Below are 25,030 nucleotides of genomic sequence, written 5' to 3'. Positions count from 1 at the left end.
AAAGTTCCCACGATTCCTGGTTGTTTCATATACTCACCTATTTATTTAAAAAAATAATCATATAGTTATTTATTTATTCAGCAAACATTACTGAGTACCAATTAGATTCCAGCACTTCTGGAACTTGCCCTGTGACTGCTGCCATAAGCAAGGCACAGTCTCTGCTCTTCAAGGACGGACACATTGATGGGTTTTCAGCACCAGGTAATCAGCGCAATGACAGGCTGGCTAAGAGATTTGATAGGAAAGAAAAGAACACATGCCATACTGCATTGCAGAATGTGGGGGCAGCTTTATAGAAGATAGCTCACTTGAACTGAATTTTTTCATGGACAAATAGGAAGGCACACCAGTTCTTTGCTAATCGTTCTTTATATTCTGTTCAGAATGCTAAATATATCTTCACTTTTTGGTCCCTGGGAATAAAGTCCCTTCTTCTTTCCTCTGAGAATCACAGAGGGATCTCTTGTTTACTTTAGTAGTTAATGCTTATTAAGCAGCTCTAGGCTTTCCCCCTAGACTCACATACACGCAGCACAGGCACTTCTGCTGCTCCCCTTCTCCCACTGTCACTTGGCTTCATTCTTCACTGCTCCTCGGACGGGGCTTCCATCAAAGCGATGAGTGGCCTGCCACAGATGCACAGCTGCTCTCTGACTTGTAAGCTGAAGAAGGAGAAGTGGCCTGAACCTTGCAATAGAAGGGGAGTAGTTAAGGAGAATTAACTTTCTCACTCTGAAGAATGTTAAGCACTAAAATGTGAATTTTTTGTAAGATTATGAGATTCTCCTGGGGTGGGGGGGTCTCAATAAAACAATTTCACTGTTACTTGGAGCTAATAGTGGTTCTGAATCTGGAAGGAAAACAAAGACTGAAGGACATATGCCTACCAGGTGTTTCAGATTTTGTAAGTGCACATTCAGAATTTTGGGGTGCTATTGTAGTTATTATTGATTTATAAAAAAGACAATTGGAGTGATCTAGTCATGCATAATTCTCAAGAACTGAGTCACTCCTGACTCTTTTTATATAAACATATATAGGTGCACTGCCCCTTTAGGTAACATGTAATTATTGCAGACTGTGCCCATCTTTTAAGACAATCATACAGAAACAAATATATTGTCTCAAGCTTTTTGTTTCAATGCCCAGGAGGTGGCTCATATGGAGAAAGCTAATCGGAGCACCTATTTAATTGGTAGTTTTTGTTAACATAGGGGTGTCAGAAACACTGAATGATCATCACATCATGATGAGACAGACATAGTAAAAGTTTGAAACAGAGATGCAGACTCATGGAGCCAAGGAGAAAAGGAAAGAGGCCAGTGATTTCATACTCAGTGACCTTTTATTATTAATGTTAATAATAGTAAGTATATTGACATAAGTTAATTGATATAAGTCTTAAAAACTTTGTATGCCAATCTCAAATGTATACTTTTCCATGAATTAAACTCACTAAAGAATTTTAACCTCAGATGTGACATGATGACATCTGCATTTCAGGAAAAACCCTCTGACTTCAGGATGGAGCATGATTGGGAAAGTAAAACAGCAAAGGCAGGGAGACCTAGGGAAACAACCCAGGTGAGAGGAGTTGGGAGTATGAACTTAGCAGTAACCTTTGGGGTTAAGAAAAAGGCGTAGATATAAGAGGGGTTAAAAATAAATTCAACAGGAACTGGTGAATAGGTTAAAGGGATGAGAGATAATTAGTTAGAATAGTTTCAAGTTTCTACATTGGGTTGGAGAGGAAGATGGTGATGTCATGCACAGACATATGGACCAAAGGAAGGGAGAGCAGGTTTGGGAAGAATAGGTGAGTTAATGCAGTTTGAATATATTGAGTGTGTAGTATAGCTATCTAGAAAGCAAATGAAAAAGTGGATTTGTGTTTCAGAAAGCTATTTGACTTAGTACATGGACATGGAAGAAATTCAAGTATATAAATAAAACCATGTGAAAGGTTGAACTTAATAAGACATAATATACAGAATGGGGAAGAGAGGGGAAGATGGAGCCCTGGAATCAATAGCATATAATGGATAGGCAGATGGAGAAGGTGCTGGGACTGGGGATACAGGAGAAACAACTGTAGAGTGCTGTATTCTGAAAACTAAGGGAGACATTTGGGGAATAACAGAATGATTTATAGTGTTGAGTAATGCCAAGAGTTAACACAGAAAATCCTTTCAAGTAGACAGTTCCAAGTTAGAAGTAATTGAATGGTAGACTTTAAACATTTCTCTAATAGCAGCATGTGCTCACTCATACCTCTAAATGAAACTAGGCCTATTCTAATCACACATGTGGGTGTCTCATCTTTAAAAAATTATCTCAAGAAAAGGAGATTTTCTTCCTTGTATCTTTATTCCCTTTATTCCCTTGTGTTGCAGTTTAAACCCCTTTCTTCTCATGAAGACGGCAGCCAGGTCTGGACAATGTGATAACCCATCAGGAATGGAGAGGTCACGATTTTGGTTTCTTTTCTCTCTTCCCTCTCTGAGCCATTCATGACGGCCCTTAGTAACTCCAGCTGGAGTCTCCTCCCTCCTTCTTTTTTCCTAATCGGCATCCCAGGTTTAGAGGAAATCCAGCACTGGATAGCACTGCCACTGGGTACCCTTTACCTCTTTGCTCTAGTGGGCAATGTCACCATCTTTTCGATCATCTGGACTGACCCATCCTTGCACCAGCCTATGTACATCTTTCTGGCTATGCTATCTGGCATTGACCTGGTCCTGGCCTCCTCCACTGCACCCAAAACGCTTGCCGTGCTCCTGGTTGGTGCCCATGAGATTGGATATACTGTCTGTCTAATCCAGATGTTCTTCATCCATGCATTCTCTTCTATGGAGTCAGGTGTACTTGTGGCCATGGCTCTGGATCGCTATGTAGCCATATGCCACCCTCTGCACCACTCTACCATCTTGCATCCAGGGGTTATAGGACGCATTGGAATGGCGGTGCTGCTGCGGGGACTAGGTCTCCTCCTCCCCTTCCCCATCCTGTTGGGGAGACTTATCTTCTGTCAGGCCACCGTCATAGACCATGTATATTGTGAACATATGGCTGTGATAAAACTTGCTTGCTCAGAAACCACAATAAACCAAACCTATGGGTTGGTAGTGGCGCTTCTTGTGGTTGGACTAGATGTGTTGGCCATTGGTTTTTCCTATGCCCTTATCCTCCAGGCAGTGCTGAAGATACCAGGGGTCGAGGCCCGATTAAAAGCCTTTAATACATGTGGGTCTCACATTTGTGTCATCCTGGTCTTCTACGTTCCTGGAATGTTTTCTTTCCTCACTCACCGTTTTGGCCACCATGTACCCCATCACGTCCATGTTCTTCTGGCCACATTCTACCTCCTTGTGCCTCCTGCACTCAATCCAATTGTCTATGGGGTGAAGACTGGGCAGATCCGCCAGCGGGTACTCAAGGTGTTCTACATAAAGGGGTAGATATTAATACATCTTAGTTATTTTTTCAGAAGCTCCTGCCAAAGACACTGCCCCTGGCTGTTCTAGGCCATATGGGTAGAAGCCACTCCACAGTGAGAAGTCCTTCTAGCCTTATTAGTCTCATGGAAAAGTAGTTCTGGGTACTTGGTTCCATGGTGAGTTAGGATGGACCTGGATAGCTGGATTTGTGAATATTTTCCGCATTCATTTTTTGCTCCTGATCCCAACATTTCCCTATTCCTTGTGATGAAGAAACTTGTGGATAGGATACATTGACTCTGTATATAGTATTTTTTTGCCTTTGTTCAGTGACTATGCAACATCATCCAGAATAAGAATGAGAATTCCCAAGCTTCGTGTGGTTTTGGTTTTAGAGTGTCCTCGAACCCTTGAATTGCTGTGAGCTCTAGGTCACTGGACTTCCTGTGTAGCAAGTGTCTCTCTCAAAGCATTTGAGATGTCCACAATGTGAGAAAACACCTTTCATTGCAATATGGCTGTAACTCATGTATTTATAATAAATTTAAGTGAGGCAAGTACTATAATAGGTTCTAGGAATAATATGTTATAATCTCTAGTTTCAAAAAAGTAAAATAAGTCTGTATTTTTAATTCATTATATTTTACTTTGTTTATATTTTTGCTTAGAGTAAAGAGAGAATAAGACCAAGTATTGAGTATATGTGTGCTTTATAAATATTAATTTAACAAAGCAAAAGTAACCATTCCATGGTTATCTAATAGCTATAAAATGGTCTACAGTCTGGTGTTTGTAAACATAGCTTTATTAATAAATGTGGAATTAGTTATGTCACTTGAAAATGGAATTTTTCTTTCTGAAATGTGGATATGGAGTGAGGTCAATTAGACCTTCCATTGCTGCTAACAGGTACTGGGTGAAAGCTTACAAGAGGATTGTCACAATTGGTGTACTGCCTCCTGTTTGTTGAATATTGCCCTAAGATTTGCCTTAACTCTTTTATGTGCCTTAAAAAACACACATTTTATTCAGTCCTGGGCCACCAACCCTGACTTAAATCTGAGACAGAAGTAAACTTGTATCTGGTTTACAACACTATAAGGGGTTGGCAAAAGTACGTTTATAGTTGTGAGTAGGCAAAACACAGAGTTTATTCTTTTTTAAAAATATATGTTTTATTGATTTTTAGAGAGAGAGGAAGGGAGAGGGATAGAGGGAAACATCAATGAGAGAGAATCATCATCGATTGGCTGCCTTCTGCACGCCCCCCACTGAGGATCAAGCCCACAACCTGGGCATCTGCCCTGACCAGGAATCGAACCAGTGACCTCTTGGTTCCTGGGTCAGTGTTCAACCTCTGAGCCACCCTGTCCGGGTCAGAGTTTATTCTTGTATTATTATTCTAATCATAACCTGTGAGACTTTTTTCATACAACTGTAAACTGACTTTTGCCCATCCATGTATTTTTTGTATTATTTGTTGCAGCCGAGCAAGCTTATAGCCTAATAAGTATATGTTTATCATCTCAGATCTTTCACATAGGCTATGTACTCTGCCTGAAGTATGTTTTTAAAATTTCCTTTTGAAAAGGTTTGTAGTTTTTGTCTAAGAATCTCTTTATTTTACCTTTATTCAAATTTACTATCAGAAGATTTGTTTTGCATCATTTTCTTACTGTTTCATTTTCTGTGTCTGCTATACATCTCATATTTCATTATATTTGTGTCTTTTCTGTTTTCCTTTGTCACTCATGCCAAACATTTATCAATATTATAAAAACATTTAAGTATTTAAACTGTATAGTCATTCCACTAAATGTTAGCACTGGCTCTTTGGATTAACCTTTTCTTGTCTTTTCTGCCAACTGAGATTTCTTTAGTTTCCACCACCTCAAAGATCCATTAAAGAGGCCATTTGAAAATATTATTACATATTTTACAAATGTCCCATTTTCCTCCATGCACTCTTCTCTCTAATGGATTAGCTTTTCTGCTTATTTAGTGGGGTCTTTCCTTTTCATTCCATTTCCCTCAAATATCATAGATTCAGACTCTTATCTATTTGTTCATATATGAGAATAAGTTTGAGTATTTGGGGTGAGTTTCCTCAGGGGCTGTGAAGGTCACATCTTCTGTGCCCAGATTGCAGGACTCTGTAGGTCATTGTTCAGGGATTTGCTGACAGGCAGAATTCCCTGCAGGCTGTCAAGAGGGAAATGAAGAAGTGGGCTGGGTTCCTTCTCTTTTGCTAAAAAAGAGAAACTTTTATACAGAGATGCTACAGTATGTTTTGTGGATCTGTGGGGCTGGCTTCCCATGTTTTTTCTCTGTTTCTAATCTGGAGAACCAACCTACTTTGGAATTGACTCTAATTCTCTCTATCTGGTCCCACTGTAATGACAGGGTTTGGAGATACAGAAGCACCTCTTTCAATTTACATAGGGAGCTGATTTCCTTGTTACTGAGTGTGAAACTGACCCAGCTTCTCTGGCAATATAAGAGCAATTACCTCCTCAATTTGCTAATGGATTTCTCTCCATTTCTGTTATTTTTTCTGTTGATTGATTCTTAGCTTGGAGTGTTCCCTGGATCTCTTAATAATATTTCCCATCTTTGCATCAAGCTTTAACTTCTCCAATTACTCTTTTGCTAGCTCATAATTCTACTTAATACCCATACGTATACATACCTATGTTGATTTGCATATTACTTCCTTTTGATTTTTCTATAAATCCAACCCAATTTTACTTATGAGTTCCAGAAATATCTGAAAGTATCTGATCCAATCTTACTATACCTCTTTATATTCTATAACTGTTATTGAATTATTCTCATTTCATTTTTTTAGTCATTAGATTTCAAACTATAATACAAAACTATAGTAATCAAAATGGTATGGTACTGGCATAAAAACAGACACATAAGTCAATGAAAAAAAAAAAAAAAAAAGAAACTCCAGAAATAAACCCATGAATATATGAATAGTTAATGACAAAGGAACCAAAAATATGCAATGGGGAAAGGACAGTCTCTTCAATGATGGTGTTTGGAAAACTGGATATCCATCTATAAAAGAATGACACTGGATCCTTATCTCATACCATAAATAATAATCAACTCAAAATGGATTCAATTCTTAAATATAAGACTTGAAATAATAAAACTCTTAAAAGAAAACATAGAGGGTAAATGTACCCGTATTATTGGCAATACTTTTTTGGATTTGACACCAAAAGCAAAGGCAACAAAGGCCAAAGTAAACAAGTGGGATTACATCAAATTAAGAACTTTCTGTCCAGTGAAGGAAACGTCAACAAAATGAAAAGGCAACCTATGGAATTAGAGAAAATATTTGCAAATCACATAACTGATGAAGGATTAATATCCAAATTATGTAAAGCAACAAACAAACAAAACCAACCAATCAAACAATCAATTGAAAGATGGGCAGAGGATCTGAATAGACATTTTTTTCCAAGGAGGCCATACAAGTGGCCAATGGGTACATGAAAAAATGCTCAACATCACCAATCATCAAGGAAATGCAACTTGAAACCACAATGAGATATCACCTCACAGCTGTTAGAATGGCTGTCATCAAGAAGAGAAAAGATAACAAGTGTTGGTGAGAATGTGGAGAAAAGTGAACCCTTTGTGAAGTGTTAGTGGGAATGTAAATCAGTGTAGTCACTATAGAAACAGTATAGAGTTTCCTTAAAACATTAAAAATAGAAATACCATGTGATTTAGCAATCCTACTTCTAGGTACACTTACAAAGGAAACAAAATCACTATCTGGACGAGATATCTGCTCCCCCATGTTCATTGCAGCATGATTTACAATAGGCATGGCCTAGAAACAACCTGTTTATCAACAAATGAATGAATAAAGAAAATATGATATATATAAAAATATTATTCAGCAATAAAAAGGAAATTCTGCCATTTATGACAACATAGGTGGACCTTAAGGGCATTTTGCTAAGTGAAATAAGTCAGACAGAGAGAGACAAATACTGCATGTTATCATTTATATGTGGAATTAAAAAAACACACAAATTCATAGAAATGGTGAACAAATTGGTGGTTGCCAGAGGTGGGGTGAGGGGGAAATGTGTGAAGGTGATCAAAAGGTATAAACTTCCAGTTAAAAGATAAAGAAGTTCTGAAGATGTTAAAAAATGATAACTTGGAGAGAGAGAGGAAGAAAATCATTTTTTCAGTCCAACATTTGAATCAGAATTATCACCGTTTTAGTTAACTTTTGCGATGTTACTTACATCGTATATATCTTCCATGCTAGACTTCAGGCTCCAGGAAAGTAGGAGTCTTACACATTTCACTTATTTCTCAATACTACATGCCTGAGTTATTGCCCAATGCAACAAACACCAGCAATAATTATTTGTGATACTGACTTCAATTGTTGCACAAACTTGATACTTCTACAGTGAGTGCTCCTTTTTCCCTTTTATTAATTTTTAGTGTGATTTTCTGTTTGGGCTAGGAGGTCAGATCTTCAATCTTAGAATTAGATGCTCCTCATTGGACAGAGACAGGGTGTTTCTTTGAGAGAATGCTCAGGAGTGTTGTTGGAGATTAAAAGTGCAGAGTCTCACTCTTTATCTTGTCTGCATCCCTGGCAGTAGAGAATACCCACAAGGAATTAAAGAGGGATCAAAGTAATAATGGTTCAAACCTAATAAATTTCATAGGCACAGAGATAAGTCGTGATTGGAAAATATAGGTGGGACCAGAGGACAAAGAGGAGGCCTTCAATTTTATCCCCTAAATTTTAGGTCTTAGGATACCGTCCTTTCCCCAGCCTAACTGGATATGGTAAGATTTGATTTGAAAATTCTGCTCCAAGTACACATACCCATCATCTGCAGGCAGGATGCCGGATCCCCCAAAGGGAAGCGGTAGTAGAATGGAAAATGCAAAAAAGAGAATGGTGGTCTCCAGGTTCTTCTCTAGGGAAAAGATTATGGGCAGGTGACTTTATGATATTTGAAAACGAAGCAAAAGCGACTCCACTGGTATTCTTACAGATCCTCCAGGGAGGAAGTGAAATAGAAAGGTTGGAACATTTTTCCTACTCTTGATCTGCAATAACCCCACCCGCTGCTCCCAACAACCCCTGAGCAATTGTATTAGTGACCCTTCTTCCCATATGAAGAAGCAAGGAAGGGAGAAAAGCCTCCCTCTGCGGAAGTGGGAGTGAAAGGAACCAGATTCTTTTCTAATAGGCAGCATGCAGGCTCCTCTCACAGCCTGAGGATGAGATTGACAGTGTTACTTGGGGGTTGAAAAATATGGGGAGGGACAGGGCACTTTTCTGAATGTTTATGCATCCAGTGCCACCCTTCATGGCTTCTTGAGTAGCATGCTGGGTCTTGAGTAGTTCATATTAAGAAAGCAAGTTTTATTTAATTAACAATGGGAAGCTACCGATACCATAATGTAATGTAATTACTATAGTGGAATCTTGGTAAGGGCAGGGACCTTAACCACTTTATTCACCTTTTTATCTCTGGGACTATTCTAGTGCTGAACATATGGTTGATAATAAATATTTATTAAATGACTGGGGTTTGCATAGGGTTAATCAGCTGCCCAAATTCATGCAGATATCAAATAGCTGAGTTGAATTCAGGCTTCGTAAAGAAATTCTGGAAAGGTTCAATACAACATTTTGGGATGTTGAAAGAGTTATGTCATGTTTGAGAGGATGTTCTGTTGAGTCAAGCAGAAAAAGTCAGTTTCGAATCCTGTTCCCCACTTCTCAACTACTAGCCCCCAGCAGCACCAGGACATAAGGTAAGATGGAAGTTCCCATGAGATCCAGCTCATCAGCAGCCACGTCCCAGTATCCCAAACTACTACTGTTCCCAGCTGGTGTGAAGATGGGGGTGGGGCAGTCTGAGGAACTGGCTGCAGATTACAAAACCCTCTAGATTTTTTTCATCAGAGCCAAGGAAGCAGTTCAGGTTCTGGTTTCTGGGTGCAGGCAGCTGACTCCTTGGGCAGGGACCCAATCTGTTGCATCCTCGGTGAGTTCCAGGGCTAAGGGTGGGAAGTGACCCTGTGCTGAGCCCAAGGCAGCCAGGTCACTAGGACACTCATTCTTATATTGGTCACCCCAGGATTAAAGAAGAAAGAGGCCATGAGGGGTGGCACTGGATGATGAACATTCAGAAATCCTAGTTTCCTCCTAGAAGAAAATGATTTATAATTTCAAAAACTTCATATATTTAAATACAAGGGGTCCCATATTTTCTATGGCTGGGAGTTTCATGCAAGTACATGACTGAAATCCATCTGGCTTGCCCAGAAAACATGTCTAGGGATTCCAGAGAGAGAAAGGATGGTGATGGAACAGGGACAGTTTTGGAGTTTAATATAACCTTGTACACCAAGGCCCATGGGACTCAGGGAGAGAGCTGGTGAGGAAATTTGGTTATTGCCTTTCCCCAACATGTTCCAGCAGAGTAGTGTTAATGAGAGAGAAAGTCTCTTCTGATTATTATACAGGACTCATGTTCAACAGAAACACATTTTTTTCCCTGTGATTGTCTCTTAGTGGTCTTAGTTTTTATCTCTTCCTCTTGAAAGTACTCATACATGTGGAAGGCATCACATGCCCTTACTTTACCAAATTGTTTCTCATGATTAGTTTTTTTTTTAAAAATATGTTTTTATTAAGTTCAAAGAGAGGAAGGGAGAGGGAGAGAGAGAGATAGAAACATCGATAAGAGAGAAACATCAATCAGCTGCCTCCTGCGGGCTCGCTACTGGGGATGGAGCTCGAAACCTGGGCATGTGCCCTGTCTGGGAGTCAAACCATGACCTCCTTGTTCATGAAATGATGCTCAACCAACTTAGCCACACCGGTGGGGCCTCAGGATGAGTTTTGAGGTCCTGTTTATCCTGGCCACCTTCTTCTATGACATACAGTTTCAAAAATGTTCCTTAAATGAAAGTGCAGCAGTGAACTGGACACAATATTCTAAGCATGGTTGAATCTCAGAAAGGCAGAATAGAAGAGTCACCACTTTCTCTCTAATCCTCATTGCATCTTTTAGTAGAAAGCAAGTCCCTAATAGTTCTTATTAACAGAATGTACAAAAACTTTGCCTCATAGTCATGCCAGTACTTCCACCTGACACTACATCCAGGCACCTGACCCCTTTTTCGCTGAACCTAACTTTTAATACTCTTCTTTCTTATCTTGTATCACACACACTCTCCTTAGTGAGATCCGGGTAGCAGAAGGATGAGCTTAATTAGAATAGTTTTCTGCAATGCCAGGAAGAAATGAGGACAGAGGAGGGTTGGATGGGTTGGAGGCTGGAATCTGTGAAGCATGATCATGGATAGGCACTACTTACGGGCTGGAAAAAGAACAAAGAGCTAAGAAAGAGATCTTCTGGGGATGGTAGAATAGAACAAAGAAAGACAGTGAGTAAAAGGTAAGAAATAAGGACAGGAATGGTTGAAAGTATAATCTATGCCCTGATCGTTTCCAATTCTTTACCTTTGACTTCAGGTTTTCAAATAAATCCCAGCACTTTTCTGCAACAATTCATAAACTCAATATATCAAAATTGAATGAATCATCTCTGCCTTTACAACGAATACCAAGTCTTTTCAAAGCCTGTTTTCTATGTTGTAAAGTTTATTTAGTCATTTCATCCAGAAGAGACAATATAATTTTAAAATTTCTACCCTCTTTATATAAAACTACTCAGTGTAATGTCTGTTTATATGCCAGTATATTTATGCCTCTAAAAGATGGCCCTTTTCTACACCCTCAGATCCATTCCAGAGCCATCTATTTACACACTGATCACTTCTCAACTGAACTATTGAACCTCCCTGTTGTTTGTATCCTCTTAGATATCCTTTGCCTCTTTCGGTTTCTTAAGTTTTTAGTGTAAAAAGAAGAGGAAGAAGAGATAGAGATTTGTTATCTTTGTTTGAAACCACAATTAGGGTATTTACACCAAATGGAGATGTGGGATAGATGTAGAAATGTTTTAAGATTTGAGACACTTGAGCATCTTGAATATCCATAGGAAGGACCTAGGAAAGGATAGCTTGAATACATAGAAAATTGACTGGATAGCCCTGGCTAGTGTGGTCAGTGGATTGAGCATTGTCCTGTGCACCAGAAGGTCATCTGTTAGATTCTTGGTCAGAGCACATACCTGGTTTGCAGGATTGATCCCCAGTAGGGGGCTTGCAGGAGGCAGCCGATCCATGTTTCTTTTTCACATCGATGTTTCTCTCTCTCTCCCTTCCTCTCTCTCTCAAAACTCAATTAAAAAAAAATATTAGAAAATTGACTGGATAATTACTAGGTCAAAATTCCTGAGAAGATCAGGGTAGGCTCCAAACCAGAGGTGGAGGGATTGGAATTAAGAGGAGGGGTAGAACCTCAAGTTGACAAGATGCAAAGAAGAGAGTGAGGGTAGAGGTACCAATGAACTTATGAGTGTGTTATTGGAAATGGAGGAACTTGCATCTGTAGCCTCCCCTGTCTTTGTGGAGCAGTTGGAGAGGTCATCTACTTAGAGGGTTTAGCATTTGAAAAAAATTTATAAAATTAGAAAAATTGATTAGAATGGGTGGATCAATTAGAGGTTGTTATATTGAATATGCCTATTAAGTGCTTGTTTAAGGTTCATGGTCATCAGTGTTAATGAAAACAGCTTGCCTGTGAACATAACTTTCTATAGGACCTTTGAACTACAACTTGTGCAGGCCTGAATGAAGTATGTCCAGGATGGTCTGTGCTAGAGGTACAATAAGTCAGAATGAGAGGGGAGCTTGGGGGACCCTCTTTATATTTAATTAATGTTTACATCTATTTTTTAAGTTTTTATCATAGGATTGAGAATATCATTTATATAATAAATTTCCCATCTCAATTTTACTTTGGTGTATAATAAAAAGTGAGGAAAAACTAACTTTTGCCACCATCTAAGAAATTATGCCAGCAAAACTTACTGAATAACATACAAATACAGGTTTATGACATATTTATTAATTCTGATTTATTCTGTAACTAGTGAGCATTTCTGGTCTATGAGATCTATAATTAGTCATTTTGCTTTGTCACTATCACAGGTCAGTATCCCTGCTGATGGACCTGAGGCCAAACCAGCTACAAAATGTTATAGCTTTACAGTATATTTTAATAAAGTAATTCTTCTCATTACTTTTTTTCTAAACCTTGTGGCTAGTCTGTACTTTTCATTTTTCCAAATTAAAATTTGAAACCATTAGCCAAGCCCTCCACCATCATATTTATCTTCACTCAAGTTGGCCTTTGCTTGGGATTGTTGATCTAGATTTCATCAGTTTTCTGGATGAGTATGTGTTAGCAAATATTTTCATATCTTTATTTCCTACTGACCTAATTCATGTATCTCATCATACATAAACCCAGGTGACAGGTCCTCATCTTAGGATTTATCTCATGACATTATCCAGCAACTACTCCACTGCTCCAGTCTCCGAATTCCTCCTCATCTGCTTCCCTAACTACCAGAGCTGGCAGCACTGGCTGTCCCTGCCCCTCAGCCTCCTCTTCCTCCTGGCCATGGTGGCCAACACCACCATCCTGATCACCATTTGGCTGGAGGCCTCCCTGCACGAGCCCATGTACTACCTGCTCAGCCTCCTCTCTCTGCTGGACATCGTGCTCTGCCTCACTGTCATCCCCAAGGTCCTGGCCATCTTCTGGTTTGACCTCAGGTCCATCAGCTTCTCCGCCTGCTTCCTCCAGATGTTCATCATGAACAGTTTCCTCCCAATGGAGTCCTGCACTTTCATGGTCATGGCCTATGACCGCTATGTGGCCATCTGCCACCCATTACGATACCCATCCATCATCACTAACGGATTTGTGGTCAAGGCTGGTATCTTCATTGTCACACGAAATACTGTTCTCTGTGCACCCATTCCTATTCTCACTGCCCAGCTGCGTTACTGTGGAAAAAATGTCATTGAGAACTGCATCTGTGCCAACCTGTCTGTGTCCAGGCTCTCCTGTGACAATTTCACCCTGAACAGACTCTACCAGTTTGTGGCTGGTTGGACCTTACTGGGCTCAGATTTCACCCTCATCTTCCTCTCTTACACCTTCATTCTAAGAGCTGTGCTTAGGTTCAAGGCTGAGGGTGCCGCAGTCAAAGCCCTGAGCACGTGTGGCTCCCACTTCACCCTCACCCTCTTCTTCAGCAGCATCCTGCTGGTGGTGGTGTTGACAAATGTGTCCAGAGAGAGGGTCCCCATGGACATCCTGATCCTGCTCAATGTCCTTCATCACCTCATACCCCCTGCCTTGAACCCTATTGTTTATGGGTTTCGAACCAAAGAGTTAAAGAAAGGGTTTCTGAAGTTGCTACAGAGGAGGCATTAAATACACAGAGGGGACTCTCTACAGAAACACCTATTACTATTTCCTCTGTTTCTATTTCAGCATTTATGATTTCAGACAGTAAAATAATGCTTGGGTAGTGAATATTTTCTACCTTCTTTCTGTCCCTCCTATATCAGGAATTACTATAGATCTCTTAGTACCCAACCGAAATTCATTTTCCTAGTTCAGGTAACTAGCATTCTTAGATATCTAACTTTGTGTCTAGACACTTATGAATGTAAATCATCTTACCGTCATAATTCTGTAGGGTGGGGATTAGTATTCTATTTTATACATTAGAAAACAAAACCTTATGGAGAAATGTTAACAAAAGCTCCATGTGGTGGGTGCTGGGCATCAACTCAAATGCAAGTGTCTCTGACTGCCCAGCCTTTCCACGACACAGTGCTCCTTCCTCAGGCACAGTTGAAACCAGCTCTGCTCTTCAGGCCATGATCTCTGTGTTGTCTTTGTGAACCTGTTGCTGTCACTAGGCATCTTCTCTCTAGACCTTCCCTCTTCAGAGTCAGGAAGAACTAAGCAGAGAGATCACCACCTTTTCCCAGTCATGAATGTTCAGGCTTCTTTTACAAATAATAATATTCATAATAGTACCAGTCTATGCCCAGCAGATGCCACACACATCTTAAAACTCTTTATAGTAAAACCAGGACACTGAGGACCCAAGTGGAGGTAGAGGTGGGGAATGAGAAGACCAGTAATGTGGGAGGCTGTAAAACTGACTGTGGTGGTATAAGAGACATTCTCTTTACTCAAAATTGTGCCCCATATGGCCTGGAGCTTCATTCAAGAGCCTCAGATAAGGGGAGGATAAGTATGGCATGTAGTTAAACTTCTGGATGTCACAATCTGGTGAACATGGATGAGGAAACATAATATATTATTACAGCTGGTCGGCAGTGGTGTCATTATTTATATCAGCATGTCAACAAAAGAACATTCAAACCTATAGAAAAATTTTATGAGTTTGAGCCAAAATTTTGAGGACATGCCAGAAGCAAGATCTCAAGGGACTGAGAAAATACTCTGAAGGATGGCGGTTTTGCAATTTATTTTATACATTTAGAATCAAAGGAGTGGATGTAAGGAAGGTGCATGAAATCCATTGGTGGTAGGTTAAGGAGGTGGGAGAAAACAAAGCAGGGACATTTCTAGGATTGGATAGAAAGTAAAATGGAGAGATTTTCTTTCTTACATTGGTGGGTACAGAGTAGTTAACATTTAACATTTACAGTAAATAGAGTATGTGAGCAACAAGAAAATGAGGAATTTCAGGGCCATAGTGTTCCACCAGGTACCTTGCCAGGTGGTTATGCCCACCAGGGGTTTGGAAAAGATAACGCTGGCATTTCAAAGGCCTGTTATCCTAGATGCATAAGAACAATGGCCAGGGTTCTCTTAAGGTAAAGGTTGACCTTTGCTAAGGAAGCTATGGGCCTGGGATGTGACTACCCAACCATGACCTGCCCAGTTAGGAATTTGTGATCAGACCATCCCGTGTGGTTACTTTTGGCCGCTGCACTTGTTGGGCTTGCCATGTAGCCCGTTGAGCTTCTCAGGCTTATTATAGAGCCTCTTTTTTTTTGTTCACAGGTAGGAAATTTAGGGCTCAGGCTCATCTAGTAACCTAACCTAGCCATAATTTTTACTTCCAAAATTCCATGGACAAAAGCAAGGGCCACCCTATTAAGAGGTCCTTAAACACTGATTCTGGTGAGTAGATTCCACAATTACAAAAGTCATTTGGAATGTAAGAGTACTAATTTTTTGTTTTCAACAAATATGATCTTCTTTGTTTTTGAAATGCTTCTTGACTGGTAAATTGCAAATACTGGATGAAAAGTTACATACTATATGGCATTAGAGCATAACAAAAGTGTAGGGAAAAGTGTAAACCTGGGGAGCTGCTTAATTCCTTTAATTGCAAAAGGCACAAAAGAGTGATTAGGAAGTATTTTAAAGGAATTTCTTTGAAGAATGAGAGAGAGGGAGAGAAAGATGACTATATTTTCATGCCGACACTCTGTGGGTTTGTCATCTCCAGTCTTTGATAACTCAAGTAATGTTGGCATAAAGCTCTCTTCTTATGGGTGAAGACAGAGACTGGGTTTCCCAGAGCTAAGCATAATTAACCTGGAGGCCTGGTCATGCCACTGTCCTTGCTTAACCCTGTGAAAAAAACTGTCTTAGTTACATGTTCTTCCCTGAGAACACTCATATTAATTCTAAGAACACATCTTAATGTCACCACACACAAGGAGGAAAACTTAGATAGACTCTTCACTTAAAAATAAACCTAGGTGCTGTCTTAATCTTGAAGATGCTGAAGAAGTCACATCTCACTTGATTTTCCATTTCTGTATAGCACTGCCTTTCTCCACTCCTAAAATTTATTTTCTTCAAATTCCTTAGATATATTCTGGAGTCCCCAAATCACTCTGACCTCAGGTTCCCCTAGAGGTGTATTTCCTTTTATTGTAGTGCATAGTCCTCCTAAGATACTGAGACTTCAACTGTAAATAAGATCTCTCCTGTTTTACTGTGAGGAGGGTAGGGGGCTTGTGCAGTCACAAGTCCAACCCTGAGCCCAGGGAGGAGTCAGAGTTGGATGGTGCTTTCATCTGCTTGTCCAGTATAAAGTTTGTCAAGATGGAACAACAGAAGTAGGTATATCCTCTCACTTGAAACAACAGCAAAATTACAGGACAAAATGTAAAACAATGATTCTGAAGATAGTGGATAGGAGGCAATAGAGGACAATGATCCCTGAGAGATGAGAAACAAATGAGGTGAGATCATATGGTATTTGTCTTTCTCTGACTAGCTTATTTCACTTAGCACAATAATCTCCAGACCCACCCATGCTGTTGCAAAGGGTAAGATTTCCTTCTTTTTTACAGCTGCATAGTATTCCCTGAGTGTCTCAGGGAAGAACATGTAACTAAGACAGTTTTTTATCTACTCATCTACTGATGGGCACTTGGGCTGTTTCCAAATCTTAGCTATTATAAATAATCCTGCAGTGAACATAAGGATGCATATATTCTTCCTGATTGGTATTTCGGGATTCTTAGTATATATTTCCAGAAGTGAGATCACTGGGTCAAAAGTAGTTCCATTTTTAATTTTTTGAGAAAACTCCATACTGTTTTCCACAGTGGCTGCACCAGTCTGCACCAACAGTGCACTAGGGTTGCCTTTTCTCCATATCCTCACTAGCACTTGTTTGTTGAATCTAATGAACAAAACAAACTGATGAACAAAATAGAAATAGAGGCATAGATACATGGAACAGACTGACAGCTGTTAGAGGGAGGGGGGTAGAGGAGCTAGATGGAAGAAGGTGAAGGCATGAAGCAAAAAACCATTTATATATAACACATGGACACAGACAACAGTGTGGTGATAGCCAGAGGGACAGGGGAGGGGGAGGATTGTTGGAGGTGGGCAAAGTTGGGGGGGGAATGGAAACAGAAAGCGACTTTTCTTGGGGCGATGGGCGCATGATGTAATGTGCAGATGATGTTTTGTTTAGTTGTACACTTGAAATCTGTATGGTTTTGTGAACCAATGTCACCTCAATACATTCAATAAAAAAAGAAGCAAATGAAGTGAGTCCTGTTTACTGAAGAAAGATTGTTGCAGCTTATTGGAGAGATTCCAGGCCATGTGAAAGGCAAGGAGAACTCAGTTACAGCCTGAGAGTCCTACTGTGGTAAGGAGATGGACATGGGGGTCAGGGGGGCCAAGGCAGCTAGAGTTCAGAGAGGATAGAGTATTGATAAAAAGAAGTTTCCAAAGATCTGCAGAGGGGCCTCCGGTATTCAGCATAGTACAGGCTGGTGCTTGCATTTGCAAAACTATTCAAAAATATTTGAGGAAACAAAACCAAAAACAATAACTCACTTAATCACATAAGGAGCTCTGGAATGGCCCTTGTCAGAGTTGTCTAAATTGAAGCATGCCAGACAGGCCTTTTTTCTGTCTAGTGAGCTAGCCTTTGGATGGGAATTGCCTCAGGGAGGAAGTGTAACTTTGGAGGAGGCACTCCCCTTTGCCGAGGGCAATGCACCAAGAGGACTGCAGTTGAATACCTGTATCAATGTAAAGTGGAAAGTCCTGACCAACACAGTAAGTCAAAAAAGAAAGGAGAGTTTTAAGGATCAGAATAAAAATGGTTAAACTGTCGTTATCTTCATATGATATAATCATAAAAAATAAGTAGATTTTTAAAATTAGTTACATGTTCAGTAAGATGTTCAGCTATAAGATGAACTTAAAAAAATCAAGTTTTCTTTATACCAGCAAAAATTATCTAAAGATATTAGAAATTAACATATCATTTGCAGTAGGAAAAAACTTCTTAATATGTAGAAATTGGCATCATAACAAACACACAAGATCTTCAAGGAACTACTTTAAAATTATACTTAAAGTATTTAAGTAAAGATCTGCTTAAATGCAGAGATAAACCGTGTACATAAAAAGGAAAGAACATTTTAGAGACATCAGTTCTCCCTGATTTAATTGACAAATTCAATGTACTTTCAAGAAACATTCCAGCAAGATTTTCAGAGGAACATTTGTTACAGTTATCCTAAAATGTATACGGAAGGTGAAAGTTTCACCAAATGGAAGAGAGTTTTTAAAAAGATTTGAGTCACACCATAGCAGATAATAAAACATACTGTGAACTCATAGTATATAAAGCAGTGGTGCTTAGCATACAGGTCTGGGACATAATGAAAAGTTTATAACAGACAAATGTATATGAGTTAAATTGATTTGGGATAATGTCATTTACATATATATGCATAACTCCATTGAGGCAGCAGACTGCTGCAATTACACAATCCCAATCTTGATATATATGTAAAAAGCATAGATGAAAAGTACACAACAGATTGTTTATACCAGTCCTTTCTGGTGGGTGAGATTTTGTTGGACTTCAAATGACAATATATAATTTGAATGTTAGCCTGTCATTGTATTATTTTATAATCAGAGGAAAAAATTAAAAGCTTCTATTCATCGGCCTGTATTGTTCAGAGTGAGAATTCAAAAGATGAGTATTAGACTGGTGAGAAAAACACATCAGTGTTTATGAGAAGAAAACCAATGTAAGAAGTCAATGAATTCAGGTGCACGTTTAAAGGTCACCAGCTAGGAACTCACGGAGAAACAAAAAGTAAGGATGGAAGGAGCAGGCACTACAAAGCAGTCCTTTCACTCCCTATTGGCTTGATTGTAGCATCCCTTTTGAAATTTCAGTTTTGGCCACCAGTCTGCTCTGGGGCTATCTTCATACAGCCCTATTGCTTTCCAGGGGCATCACTCCCAGCACAAGTGAATAGAGCTGTGTTACTAAGTTCCAGCAGAAAAGGCTCCTGTCCAGCTTGCCCACTGAGTTGTTATCTCTTTGTTCTCCTCGTATCCATTACGGATGGGCCCAATTCCCCCTTGCAGTATAAAGGGACAGGAAGCTCCAGCGAGGCAGCAGACAGCTACAGTTACACCAACCCCAAACACATTTATAAAAGGGCACCAGGAAAATAAGTTTCTGCCCATAAGTTTTTAATGTAAGGTAGCTTTCAGGCAGTAACGTCTGCAGGTGGATCAGATGAGACAAAGAAATTAAATTATTACCTAAGCAAAAAATTTCATATATCAAATTATTTCTCTGTTAAACGTATTTTTTGCCTGAAGTCTAAACCTCTCCCAGATTCCTCTCAGATTAATTCTTTATTTAAGTAATTATACTATATGTATCTCCTCCTATAATTATTAATTCATCTATATGCTTTTACTTCTCATTAGAATGTCATTTACAATGGAAGTCTCATTGCTGGGAAAACTGGAATTGGTTGAATACTTAGTTCAGCCTGTTCTCAAAACTTAACTTGTCTTGTGTAAACTCCCGTTTTCTGACTTGTCTAATTTTTGTGGTTGATGCACTTCTAGACTTTAGATTTGAAAATCCTCTTTTCTGACTAACTTCCTGCTCAAATTTTCAACTATTCTTAGTAAAGTACAATTGTTGGGCATCAAGACTACAAGGCTGTTGACAGAACCCACTCTATACCCTATTCATCTCTGTTGTCCTGACTTCATTCCTTGTCTAGCTTAGGTTCTATCAAGCACCTTTCTTTCAACTCCCCATCCTCTTGTCTCCAGCCAGGTTAAATATTACATAGAATTTCCTTCCAAAGTTTTCCTACAACTCATTGCCATGCTTTTATATAATCCATTTCATAAACCTGAAATACACCACCCACAGTTATAAGTCTTCCACATGCATCAAAACTCAACTAAGGTGTTGGCAGCTTTAGGAAGTCTTTTCTTTTCTTCTCAGGCTGATTTAGGAAATTTTATTTTGTACCCCCTTATCACTCTGCTCATAAGACTATCAATTAATTTATCTTACAAATATTATTGGACAAGACTTCATGCCAAGCACTGTGCCAATGGCCCTTACTGTCATGGCATGGAATGTCTAATTGAACTTGGGGGGAAACATATTTAACTAAATTATCACACTAATGTATAATTCTAAACTGTGAGGGTGAAACAAAATACTATAAAAATATAAAATAGGAGACCTTGATGTTGTCTGGAGAGGGTTAGAGGAAACCTCCCAGAGAAGACAATATTTGAACTGAGATGTAAAGGAAGAATAGAAAGTAAGTGGGTGCATGTGAGGAAGCATAAGGTGCACAGTCTTCCAGGAGAAGTGGGAGCAGAAGAGCTGAAAGGACAGTATGACTGGAGCTCAAGAGGCAAGAGAGAGAGGGGTGTCAGATGAGGAAGGAGTTTAATGACATATGACCTTCTAGTCATTCACTCATTTACTTATTTATTAAGTAATTTATTCAATGACCCAGGAACACCTACGAAGGAATCTACTTATACACTGTTCCTATTGTGATGAAAAACCCCCAACAGGCATAGTTTCTTCTCTCATGAACTTGTGATCTAATGTAGTTCAAGTTAAGCCTTCTGTTTTATTCCATCAACAATGGGGAACCAGTGACATATTTTAAGCAGATGAGTGGCAAGACCAGATTTATATTTTAAAATGTTTCTCTAATTTCAATGTAGAGAATGATTTTATAATGAAACCTAGAGTGCATTAAAAGGCAATTTCATTATTTCATTCAAGAGATAATGGTACTTTAGTCTTGGATGGTGATTGTGGAGAAAGAGAAGTGAGTAGACTCAAGAGATAATTAAAAGGAAAATTTGACTGGTCTGGATGGTGGGTTTGTAATGGGTGGTAGGTGAAGGATATGTTCAAATTTCTAGTCTTTAGCTTGTGGAATAGTCCAGATCTATATGCTATTCACTGAGATAGGAGAAAAAGACCAGGTTTGGCAGAAAAATCTTGAGTTAATTTTGGACTCGGTGAGTTTTGGATATCTTTGAGAGACCCAAGTTGATATGTCAAGTAGGCTTTTAAAGAATTCTAGGTTAGAGGTATAATTTAGTAATCATCAGCATAGAGATGGTAATTGTCTGCAGATACAGAGCAGAGAAAAGAGGTGGAAGAAAGAGCAGAACAGACTAGCGCAGATGAGAAAAGAAAATCACAGAGAACTCAGGGTTGAATCTCGAAACTGAAGTCAAGGTAGTAGGTGAAAAACAAGTCAGAGAAAATTGTAATGTCAATTAAACAGAAGAGAATGTTTCAAGAAAGAGGAGTTGATCAGTTGTTTCAGCGAAATTCAACAATCTACACATAATTGTTTGAGAGCAATTCTGTGGAAACTAATAGAGAAGGAAGCCACATAGAAGTGAGCTGTGGAACGGACACGCACTGAGACAACGGAGACCGTAAATATAACAGTGTTTGTGAGAAGTCTGGGTGTGGAGGAAAGGAGAGGAAGAAAGAGCTGAAAGGCAAAAAAGGCTTTAAAGTTTTTATATTTAAAGATGAAAGATACTGGAGAATGTTTGAAAGACAGGGCAGGTTCAACAAGGAAGGAATTATGACTCAAACTCGGGGAGCTAGAACGCACCACTGATGGCACAAATACAGGCTAAGCGGGCTAGGGTTCAACGTAGAGATGGGAGGCTTGACATTTTGAGGATGGACAGATTCTGTTTTAATGGGAGTAAACAAGGAAAGGATGGGGAAATGTGCAAGTAGGGTTGTAAGTTTTTTCTTAGGAAGCTGAAGAAAATATCACCGGGCACATTCTCCTTTCTCTGTGAGACAGTAGGTGATGTCACCTCCCAACAGGAGGATTCAAAGGCTGAAAAGAATGAAGATGTTTTGAAAAGGGCCTTGGCCAGAGGGGGGACTTGATCAGGAAAGCTTTGCAGGATGGACAGGCAATATTGAGGACCCACTTAAAGTTGGTAACCATACATTTAAAGTAAAATCAGCCTTTCTTGTTTTAGGCTTATTCCAAGAGCACTGGGGTAGTCAGGTGCGGGTCTTGAAAAAGAAATGGTTATATTAAAATAAAATTGAGATTTTAGCTAAGGATGGATTTAATCAATTTTATATTCTGTTCTCTTCTAGAATACCGTGAGTTTGGGGAAGGGATCCAACAAAATTATCCATCTCAACTTATATTGGTGTAGGGTAGTAGGTGAGGACCTAAATAGATCTGTCCCCACCCCCGAAATGTCAAAAATGATCTCAAATCATCTATTAAAAAATTTAAAAGAACACCCATCAGAACACTGCTTCTTATTCACCATAGGTGAGATGCCTCCTTCATCAGATATGAGATTACTGTAAAAACTAGATGTGTTTTTAGCTGAACTCCTTTATACTCTAACACTGTGTGTTCTTTACACTGGTACCATGCAGACCTAACTTGTTGCACATTTTTAATGTTGTGAGATTACCCTTTATTATCCTTTTTTAAATCTAGTTTTTCTTTTTTCACTGATTCAGTTTTATTCATGGACCATAGCATTATTTGTCAAGTCTCACCACTCTCCTGAAAGGAAAAAGAAAAAATTCTTTTGAGAGGAAGTGACATACCTTTTTGTCTATATTCAGATCTCTCAAAAGGGTAAACTGTCTTCACCTTCCTTTTAAACTACTCACTCTTTGTCTAATTTAAATGGCATATTTCCAAAAAGATATGTAGGTGGATGTGCAGATAACATTTTGAATATTAAACATTCCTGATTACTTCATTAAAAACAAAATAAAATAAAATAAAATATTGACTGGAATTGGCCTTATTTGGGAAGTCTCCTATATATAATTAGCTTTCTAAAAAGTAAGTGAGAAGGATATTTTTGAAGCCAATTAAAAAAAATTACCTCTTATATCTGCCCATACAAATAGTTAAGAGAAGCTTTCTCAGCTTAATATGCATTCAGTGGCCTCACCCAGCAACTGCTCCACTGCTCCAGTCTCCGAATTCCTCCTCATCTGCTTCCCTAACTACCAGAGCTGGTAGCACTGGCTGTCCCTGCCCCTCAGACTCCCCTTCCTGCTGGCCATGGCGGCCAACACTACTGTCCCGATCACCATCCGGCTGGAGGCCTCCCTGCACGAGCCCATGTACTACCTGCTCAGCCTCCTCTCTCTGCTGGACATCGTGCTCTGCCTCACTGTCATCCCCAAGGTCCTGGCCATCTTCTGGTTTGACCTCAGGTCCATCAGCTTCTCCGCCTGCTTCCTCCAGATGTTCATCATGAACAGTTTCCTCCCCATGGAGTCCTGCACTTTCATGGTCATGGCCTATGACCGCTATGTGGCCATCTGCCACCCATTACGATACCCATCCATCATCACTAATGGATTTGTGGTCAAGGCTGGTGTCTTCATTGTCACACGAAATACTGTTCTCTGTGCACCCATTCCTATTCTCACTGCCCAGCTCCGTTACTGTGGAAAAAATGTCATTGAGAACTGCATCTGTGCCAACCTGTCTGTGTCCAGGCTCTCCTGTGACAATTTCACCCTGAACAGACTCTACCAGTTTGTGGCTGGTTGGACCTTACTGGGCTCAGATTTCACCCTCATCTTCCTCTCTTACACCTTCATTCTAAGAGCTGTGCTTAGGTTCAAGGCCGAGGGGGCTGCAGTCAAAGCCCTGAGCATGTGTGGCTCCCACTTCACCCTCACCCTCTTCTTCAGCAGCATCCTGCTGGTGGTGATGTTGACAAATGTGTCCAGAGAGAGGGTCCCCATGGACATCCTGATCCTGCTCAATGTCCTTTCATCACCTCATACCCCCTGCCTTGAACCCTATTGCTTATGGGGCCCAGACCAAAGAGATAAAACAAGGAATTCAGAGACTGCTGCACAGAGGGATGGGAATATGTAGCAAAGGTTTCTAAGTCCTTTCCCCTTTCTTCTCAGTGACTTTGCCCAGGCAGCAATGTAGAGAGATGCCTGTGAGGAATATTTATTACATACATGAAGGCTCACTTCATAACTGTCCCAGACACCTTCCTTTTTTTGTCTTTGCCTGGTTCAGGTGGAGGTAGGCATGAGGGAGAAACACATATTTCTTGAGTAACTGCTTTGAGCCTAGGCAATTATATTTAGTTAATTTAATCTTCACAACATCCCTGCAGGCATCATTACTCACATTTAATGTAGTGAAAAAAATGCTTTTAAGAGAGGTAACCAACAAAGATCACATATCTGGAAAGCAATAGAGATAAAAATCCAGCTATTGAGTCTCGGCTATTTCTACAGAAATGTTCCTTCAAGTACAAATAAAGCTGGGGACCAGGCTTCCACCTTATTGTCCTCCGGCCTGTGATTATCCTTCTGGCTGTTGATATGTATTTCTTGCCTGTATGTACCTCCTTGAGGGTCAGGGTGTTCTCAGAGAAAGCAGAGTCCTGCCCCACAAAGCACCTGCAGGACAGCAGGAGAAGAGTGTTTGCAATAATATAGGGCAATGACAGCTTCTAATCTACCCTATATAACCTCATCACTTTCAGGGAGTCTTGGAAATTAGGATACAGGTGGAGAGAGAGGATACCAATGGGGTGGAAAATGGAGAAACTGACCAGTACAGTGGGTTGGCCACTTCCCCTATATGCTTGAGCTACACATGCAGTGAACTGAACATCAAGTCTCATTTGATCGGTTGACTCTGCCCAAGAGCTCCAGCTGAAGGTGGGAAGACATGGCATAGTGTCTGGTTTCTGGACAACA

General features: G+C 39.8%; 2 protein-coding genes across 2 annotated transcripts in view; both read left to right on the top strand.

Annotated features, from left to right (window-relative positions):
- LOC308565529 (uncharacterized protein) overlaps positions 1 to 3,461 on the top strand; it is a gene marked incomplete at both ends in the record, with an annotated part of 40,096 nt that extends 36,635 nt beyond the window's left edge. Inside the window, one exon of the mRNA XM_081154858.1 lies at positions 2,459 to 3,461. Coding sequence (XP_081010984.1) covers positions 2,459 to 3,461 — 1,003 coding nt within the window. The remainder of the gene's footprint in view (positions 1 to 2,458) is intronic.
- Positions 3,462 to 12,924: 9,463 nt separating this feature from the next.
- LOC308565528 (uncharacterized protein) lies at positions 12,925 to 24,198 on the top strand (the record flags this gene model as incomplete). Its single annotated transcript, XM_081154857.1, is given in 5 exon segments — positions 12,925 to 13,862; positions 14,054 to 14,058; positions 23,233 to 23,309; positions 23,313 to 24,077; positions 24,079 to 24,198. Coding segments are annotated over 5 exon segments (1,905 nt in total).
- Positions 24,199 to 25,030: the final 832 nt, after the last annotated feature.

This window comes from Miniopterus schreibersii, assembly GCF_964146895.1.
Source record: "Miniopterus schreibersii genome assembly, chromosome: 12".
Lineage (NCBI taxonomy): Eukaryota > Metazoa > Chordata > Mammalia > Chiroptera > Miniopteridae > Miniopterus > Miniopterus schreibersii.
The sequence above is the reverse complement of the archived record's forward strand: the minus strand, read 5'-3'. Positions and strand labels throughout refer to the sequence as shown.